At 39.5% G+C, this 8,914-nt stretch overlaps 1 protein-coding gene across 1 annotated transcript in view; it reads left to right on the top strand.

The window, feature by feature from the left end:
• Nucleotides 1–1,534: 1,534 nt before the first annotated feature.
• The window catches only part of MAN2A1 (mannosidase, alpha, class 2A, member 1), a 156,380-nt gene continuing 149,000 nt past the window's right edge, over nucleotides 1,535–8,914 (top strand). Inside the window, exon 1 of the mRNA XM_009328733.1 lies at nucleotides 1,535–1,831. Within this exon, the coding sequence (XP_009327008.1) occupies nucleotides 1,535–1,831 (297 nt within the window). The remainder of the gene's footprint in view (nucleotides 1,832–8,914) is intronic.

Genomic DNA, 8,914 nt, shown 5'->3' with positions numbered 1-8,914 from the left:
TGGCGGGTGTTTAGAATCATGTAAATCCAGGTGAAGTCTTCTTTCATAACTTAAGATTTTTCCTGAATGCACAACTTAACGAAACCATCCAAAGTTGTTACATCGTGACCTATCACAGGTTTTGGATGTCTGGGAGTGCGCCTGATGAATTGTCTATGAAAATAAGACAAATAGGCAAACGTGTATAGAATGGATCTGGAAGTGGGTTCAGTGCAGAATGCATCGAGACATAACTATCGGACCTTAATGCATTGGCAGCTGTATATTTCCAAGGAAATGGGGAGAACAGTGTTGAGAAAGTACCTTTACAGATTCATTAGAAACATTAAAAAAAGGGGGCAGATCAGAGATCAATCTTGAAATTCAAAGCACTTTTAAAGTAAAAAAATTACGTACTTTTCCAAGGGATAGTGTAAGGTTTAGTATAAAATTGGAATAATTTAAATTGAATTTTTCGTGCCACTTTCCCACAACATAATGATAAAATAACAGTGAATAGAAACAATTAGCAGATATCCTTCTCAAATTTGAAAAACAGTAACTTATTTGGCTGGTGAAATAGAAAGTTTAATTCCAGTGGATATTCATTTTAAGGTGACTCATTTTACTAATTTTCATTTTTGTACTTCCTTAAAAATTATTTTACTATAAACTTTAAATAAATATTTGACATTTTAATTTCATTTTATTTCATAAAAAGAAATTCAAACAAAATATATGCTAATTTAGACCAGAAAATAAAGGAAAATAGCATAAAAATAATATAAAAGTAAAATTACAAATTATAAAACCTCAATAGTGAAGAATGAACAATTTTGGATGGAATACTTGTAGCATGATTACGCCCATCAGCTGCTGCATGCTAAGCCTGGTCCTCTTATACTCGCAGTACTTGATGGCAAAGACCCCGTTGTATCACATCCCCCAGAAACTTGCAGCAGCACTGACCCTAATAAGGTCAGCGTAAGGACTGGGATGGTCCAAGAACTATACTGGGCCGTGCTTTTTGATTGACATGTGCCTCTTGTGTATAGGCTGCTGCCAAGACTGTAGGAAGAGAGGCGTGGGCAAAGGGAGTAGAGAAAGGATGACTGGAGCCGTGAGAGGCTCCCTGTGCTCATGTGCTGAGCCTGTTTTGTATGGCCAGTGACTCAAGCATCTAACTGGTGCTGCTAGAGGATGGCTGCAAAGTGGAACGTGGTTTTCAGAAAAACCTAAGTATGCATTAACTTCTAAGTATGTAAAACCTAAGTATGCATTATTAGCTGCATTTTACATCATTCAGCCCACCTGAAGCTGTCACACAGTACACGGTTGTTGCTCAGCATCACGCAGATTCACAGAGGGTAGGCAGCACCTGCCATGCTGCCGCCCATCCGGATCCAGGAGTGAGTGGTACGGTGGGGTGCGCTAACCCAGCTGTGGCTGGGTTGCTCCAATCTCTGTAAGCTATTCATGTTGTTGCCTTACCCGTGAGACTGCAAAAATATGCCAACACACCTCATCCAAGTTGTGGGGTGCCAGGGTGGCTACCATGAACACGTTCAGTAGAAGAAGAGTAGGATCCAAGGAAAGCCTCGATTGCACTTACTGGAAGAAGTCCCTCCTGGGATGTGTGTATCTACTGCTCATGCATCCAGGCCCTGCCCTAGCTGAGGAGCTATATGGTGACCACATTGCTCTACAATACTGGGTCAGGCATGGACCCTCCCTTGCTGGCATGCTGGGCAGTCACAGGCCTCACCAGGCACGGATAAGGGCTGTCTGGAAGATGGGGCAGATGTTGGGGATGTGGGGGACAGAAGTTGAAGATGTGGGAAGCAGCTTTGGGGTGAGGAGAGGAAGGCTGAAAAAGCTGCTGGTTTTGTATGTAGTAGCCTTGAGCCTGTGCTAAGAAAAGTGGCTTGAACAGCAAAAAGGGGTCACAGTGAGAGAAAACTGCTGCACTGGACACATCTCCACGTGCCATATAAATCAGATGATAGATAATTTTTCTTTTTTTTTACCTGTCAGCTCTGTGCATTCAGAAATGCATGCAAGAGAAGGATCTTGCGCTATGGATGGAGTATCCAGTGTCACTTTCCAAGAGTGCTACCATGTCCTCTTTTCGGAGGGGGCAGAGCAGAGGAGGACTGGTGTCCTCCATTTAGTATGTGTCCTCCATTTAGTATGTGACACCATTTAGGTGTCCACGCATTTAGTATGCGTGCACACACATAGCCACATAAAAATGCTTGCCAGGGTCATTCTTGTTTGGTAAACAAGTATGACTGGTTGTGTTTACTTTAACTGCACCAGGTGAGATGTGGTGGCAGGACCCTGCAGTGTGGTCTAGCTGGCAGCTAAGGAGGTATCTTTCATCAGCTGGTGCTTCTGTCTGCTGCCGTTGCTGTGGGAGGCAATAAGCAGAAGAGCTCTCAGACTCTCACTTCTGAAGACCCAGTTTTCATTGATCAGAGGAGCCCCTGGACTGGAATTCACCACTGGGTCTGATGGTACTAGCAATGATGGCAACAACAGTTCCTCCATCCATTGCTGACGTGATCTCATTGGAAGGTGGTAACCTGGAGTGAGAGAAGAGACTCCTAAAGTGCAGTCTTTTGATTTCCAGGTCTTGCTCATCATTTGGGAGACTCCGCAGTACCTCCTCTGAAGATTCAGTTCAGCACAGCTCAGTGCAGATACTTATGCTGAGCTGTGATGGGTGTACAGCCCTGACCCTGAACCCTAACATAGGCCATCTTGAGTTTCTTTAGTATGTTTATGCATGCTCTGAAAATCCACCACTTCCACTCATCTGGAAACTGCCCAGTAAACAGGGGGAATTAGACAGAGCTGAATAGCCTCAATCCTGGCCTAGCTTCTCAGGAATACAAAGGACCTAACTTCCCATGTCCTTCCATGGTCTACAGCTCTTGACATATCTGTCTTTGTGAAAGTGACTACTTTGCAGTGAACTATAAATACCAAGCTGCTAAAGCACAGCCTGCATGGTGTGAAATGATAGAAGGAATGTGGGGGACGGAAGACAGTGTAGATAAAAAATGCCCAAATGGTACGGTCTCATCTGGAATACTGAAAGGAAACGTTCCCTGGAAGTTGCTGAATTATGCCAGTGAATTATTTAGAAAGTGTATTGCTAGAAATATGCCAAATCTGTACCAGAAAAAATAATAAAATTTTATTACCATAGACTGCGGCACCCAGCTTCTGGGAAATGTTCCTAAAAATACTGGACATGACCAGGGGAAAAGGCAAGATAAACCCAATTTGATACTGAATGGTATCAAGGGATATGAACCAGCTCTGTGAATAAACTGAAGTCTAGTAATACAAGAGCCCCAGAGTAGTACGTTATTTCAACATACTTTAGATTGCTATTAAATTTATGAAAATACAGAGTGGATTAACTAAGGCTATTTTAAAATAATCTGAAATTCACAGATTTAGAATGAGATCTGCACATAAATGGGGAAAAAGTAAGCACAAAGCATAAATAAACAAAGGCTAAATCTGAGCCCAGGGTTCTGGATGGAGAGGCACCCAACTTCCAGGGAAGAGGAAGAAATAGGCATTCTGCCTCTCCAAGGAACCTTCCCTCTTGCAGACCCTTTTTTCCTCAACTGAATAGGAAGCCTCATACTTGAAAGAGTTGGATCATAAGCCTAATCAATTTTTAATAACTTCTAGGATACACTGATGTTTTGGTAAGGTTAGGGTTTAAGAAAGGTTTAAGTGTATTTTGTTGTCTTCTCCACATTTCATTGTATTGTAACATTTATGACAACTACAGGTGTAACAAATATTGGTTTTGCTATACCCTGCAGAAACTAGGTTAAGCCACTGATATGGAAAAGAAAGTGTTAAGCCTCACCGTTCATGCATTCCTAATTGGATCTATCATAATTGTATGTATCTCTTATTGTTCAATAAGTACTGTTCCATCATTCTTCCACTAGCTTTAAACAGCACTTCTCTTTCCTATTAGGAAAGAATATGCCTAACCGGAACTCTTATATACATGATAGATGTCTGACTTGGCCTACCTAACTCATAGCTTGTTTAGTGCTAAACTAGGGCACAGCTAAAGAGAGAAAAGGTTTAGGCAACAAATGGAATAAAGGTCTGAAAAAAAATTTCCTCTGAAAAATTCCCATGCTCTTGTTTGGATTTTGAATCAGACCCTGGGAAAAACACATGGTGATGAAGATACGTTTGACAGAACTGACTTCTAAGAGGGGAAAAAAAAATCAGAACATTTTATTTTGTCCTTTGTTATGCTAATTTCTGCAGGAGATGTGCTTGAGCAAGGTGCTGATCACATCCTCCTAGGACTGATGTGCAAAAGGACCCTAGGAATGGTCTGAGTGACTCAAGCTGGCCAAATTACTACAGCCAGCATTGCCAGTAATGGCAAGAGCCATTACTCTGGTAAAAACAAAGAAATTCATACCTTTAGTATCCAGTTTGATGTTCTTGATTATTTCTAAATCACGAGTGTTTAGATTTAATATGTCATGTCATGCATTTCAAAAAATGAAATAATTTATTCTATAAATGCATGAGGTATTAGACAAAATGATGATAATACCATTCATAAAAACAAGAAAAAATTTGTAGTCCTCTGTTTAAATTCATATAATAGGTATTCATTTTTATGTTGCCCATAATAAATTCAGTGCAAAGAAAATATATTCAGCATAAGTAATACTACAAGTATTGTTAGCAAGAATGTATTTTAAAGAAAACCGTAGCTAAATTCTTTCTTGTTTTCATTTCATTATTCAGTGGACAAGATCAAACCAGGAAGAAAGCAGCAGTTTTCTATGTTCAGTGGATCAGCTACTCAAACACCTGTATTACTTAGTTCAGACCTATGAAATCTGACGAAAGGTTATACCTCTCTTTCACACCTGTGGAAGTCCAGCTTATTTAAAAAGTACTGAATGGGCCTTTCTTTATTATCTACTCTCTTGGTAAATGGTACTTGATAACTGAACAAAAAGGAGAACAGATGGGCAAGATAAAGGCAATTCATTAAGCACGAGCTAGGAAAACATACAAAAGTAACACAGGTCAATGCAGTATGCTAAGATATTATTTATCATGTTATAAAGCTAGTGCCTCTGGATAACATCCAAAGGCCTGAATTGCAAGACAGTGCATTTCTGCTGACCTTTTGAAGCAGAGCTTAGTTTTCAGAATTCAGAGGTACAAAAGTTTAATATCAATAGTGAATTATTCTGCTGCAGTGGAGGTACAGGCATACTGGATTATGGTTAGTCTCTGAACGCAAATGTGCTACAGTCCTCTGTTTCTACAGCCTCTCCAAACCTTAAATACTAGTACATTCTTTCTTACTATATCAATTTTCTCAGATGACACTTCTGCTGCTTCAAACCACCAACCTTTTAGAAAGATAGCTATGCTAATGCATACCTCAGAAAATTCCTTAGGCATTGAGTAAATAGGTAAATAAGTTTTCTTTTAACAGAAGGTTTTTTATCAAGGTAAACTCACCACCTGTTCAGGTTCATCAGACAGTATGATTTAACTGTCATGCTCCCAGAATGAATGTTGCAAAACTAATGAAAAAATGAATGAAATTTATCAATATCCTAACAGTCCCATCTTTTTCCTTCTGTCAACTGATTTTTAATGCTGGTGAAAAGTGGAAAGAATACTGAAGAATCATATTCTTTTTCCCCAAGAGGTTCATTTTCTAGCGCTGCTTGGATCATACACTTCAGTCTAAGAAATGCTTGTCTACTGTTCAGGAGGTTTTACCAGCAGACACAGTGAAGCCAGTATAGTTCTTCTGCTAGGGTGTAATCAGAGCTGGCTGCCTTTCCTAGATTCATCAAGCCCTGGTAGAAAAAGACTATAGCGAAAGATATATGGCTTTGGGTGAGGGTATCCTTGTGTCTTGTAGGAGAGCACGTGATGTCGTATCCTGTGGGTTGTCTTTTCTCTGTATTTTAGACTTGGTATAATGTATAGCACAGCTCCACAAAATCTGCCGGAGTACTTGGGCAAAATTCCAAGAAATCCATCTGTTTCTATTCTTTTTAGTGCCGTTTATCTTTCTTAACATGTCTTGCTGCTAGTAACATGAATGCTGTATTGATCAGTGGAACTATCTCATATATTGAGAGGATGAGAGGTACTTTTCTATTTACAGAATGCTGCAGACAGCATCAAGGAAGACAATCAGCATTTTCAGAGTAAGATTTAACTATCACCTGGCACAGTGCAGGTTGTGGCATGTATCTTTGGAAGACAGAAGGAAGGCTAAAAATGCCTTACACCTAGGACAGTCATTATTACAGAAAATATCCCTCATGCTATTGCAACATGATTGCATTTCATAACATTTGTGAGGCCCAGAGGACGTTCTAGCTCCAAGGCTGATGGTAAGATGTTCAATTTGCCTGCTGACTTCAAGCAATTGAGATACGCCAATATTTTGCTATGTGGCCAAGGTAAGACTTAAAAGGATGGTTTGACAGAATATGAAATCGTGCAATGTGAAAAGGAATAATTGCTTTGGAAAATTTTGACATCTGTGTGTGTCTCAGGACAAAGAAAATACATTCATTTTTTTCTTGAGCTAGAATTGTCTAGAAAATATTACTTAAAAAGTGGAAGTATTAATATGCAAGATTCTCAGTGTATGCAGTAGAAGTTAAAAGATCATAACCAGGGTATGGGCTGTCACAGCAATTGCTCTGACTAGGCTAATACAAGGACTGGAAGTTAGGACTGTAATCACAAAAGGCCAAGGTCAAGAAGTAAAAGCCAAACCAAAGGCAAGGCAGGAGCATGCCCAGCACCCAGTTTAGCTGCCAGTAATCCTACCAGTTTAATACAGCAAGGCAGGTCCTGAGACAGCTTGTGAGGCAGACATGAAAAAAGCTGAAGGCAGATCTGTGCAGCAGTCATGACTGGTCAGCTGGGAGATCAAACAGAGCCCCAGCAAAGGGGCTGCTGCATTCATGCTCCTGGTGCAAAACAGCGCACTGATTTGACACAGCAGCAGTGGAACTAGCATGGATACCTATCAGCCCTTTAGGTTTAATGGCCAGCCTTTATTTCTTACACAGTTTAGTCAGGTTATCAATATGTAGGAGACTGGCTTCTGCCAGAAAACTGTCTGCCATTTAATAGTCCACGCAGAGCATAATCGCGACTGACAGTAAGTTTATGCATAGCAGTTCTTATTACTTTCTGCCAGAGTGAGACTATAGGTATACTTCTAGGAAGACTGAAAACCCGATTAAGGGTTTTACATTACCTGGACAGAAGTAATTTTTTTTCTGAATTGTCAAGTGGCTGCTGTGCTGTAACCCTGCTGATATTTTGATCAATAGTGCACTCTTGACACAAGTCTTTTGCGCTGAAAGATGCAAGATCTCTGAGTACTAAAGATCAGTCTTTCCTACTCAGTTTTACGGTGTAACATTAACATAACTACTTAGCAAACATGTCTGCAAAATATCTCTAATTTTTTACTTCTATCAAGCACCATGTTATAATGAAAATAAATGTCCAAGTTCAAACAAGGAAGTACATACAGCTATCATTTTGAGAAGAAGGTAGAGAAGGGATTTTGGAGAAAATAAGCTGTCTGTATTCATGAAGCAGCCACTTCTGCATCACATCTACTCAACTTCCTTTTTTACTGTATCCAGAGACATTTCCAAAGATTTAACTCTTGCTCTCAATATCATGTGCATTTACAGCTTTAACATTCTCTCCCATAGGCACCATTTTAAGGACATATCTCAGTTCAGATCAGATTGCTGTCCATTATTACTCATAGGAAGGTACCAAGGTTCCAATTTAACACATCAGTGATGAATACTTAAAAAAGCATATCTCAATAGGAATATTCAGGCTTATATTTTTCCTCCTTAATCTTGGTAAATCTGGTGCATTTCATTTCTCTTTAGTTGGCATAGACCCTGTCCTGCTGTATCTGTGGGCTTCCCTGCCTCCCATTCCAACAAAAAATCCACAGTATTGCTGATACAATATGTGTATATCAATGTTTTAAGGAAATAGAAGATTTTTCCTAAAGCACATAACAACATAAAAGTGAGATGGAGCAGGCATCATTCCCAGAAAGCTGTGCCGGGATTTGACAGCCAGGCTTTCAACCATGCTTTGCCCCATGAAGCTGAATTAAAACATTGGACCAGTGAAGTTTCTTCTGCAGGAATAGCTGTATTGTCAGCTTGCTGGGGGATAACTGTTTAAACTGTGATATCATTCTTTGTCTGCTTAGTCACTGCATAAATGCAAATATACTAACAGAGCTCTTATTTTGTTTGAGGAACAAGTTTATATTCACTGGTAAATGCATGAGAATTATTTAGAGAACTGTATGCACACAGATAGATTGTGCTAAAAGAAGCCAAGTGTCATTGATAAATCTTTGTAGTAACGACCAGGCCAACAATAACACTAGGAAACATCATTTGGATTCCATAATATTTAATTCTGCTGAGACTTTGAGCAAGTGTGCCAACAGTGATGGGTAAATAGTTTGTTTTGTTTTGTTTTAATCATGGACAAGCTGTAAGGTAACACATTTAAAATAATTCACTGCAGAAATATAACATACCTGTGACATTTAGTCTTACTGAGCAAAGATGGGTCCAGACTAACGGTGATGCAGAAAAAAAACCCCAGTAATAATAAAATAATGATTTTAAAAAACTACTGATAATCTTCTTATCTATTCAGATTTTGTTTTTCAACTTGTTGATATTCCCTATGTCCTGGCTTCGGCAGGGATAGAGTTAATTTCCTTCCTAGTAGCTGGTACAGTGCTGGGTTTTGGATTTAGGGTGAGAACAATGTTGATAACACACCCATGTTTTAGTTGTTGCTAAGTGGTGCTTACGCTAGT

This window comes from Pygoscelis adeliae, unplaced genomic scaffold, assembly GCF_000699105.1.
Source record: "Pygoscelis adeliae isolate BGI_AS28 unplaced genomic scaffold, ASM69910v1 Scaffold16, whole genome shotgun sequence".
NCBI classification, from domain to species: Eukaryota; Metazoa; Chordata; class Aves; order Sphenisciformes; family Spheniscidae; genus Pygoscelis; species Pygoscelis adeliae.
The sequence above is the reverse complement of the archived record's forward strand: the minus strand, read 5'-3'. Positions and strand labels throughout refer to the sequence as shown.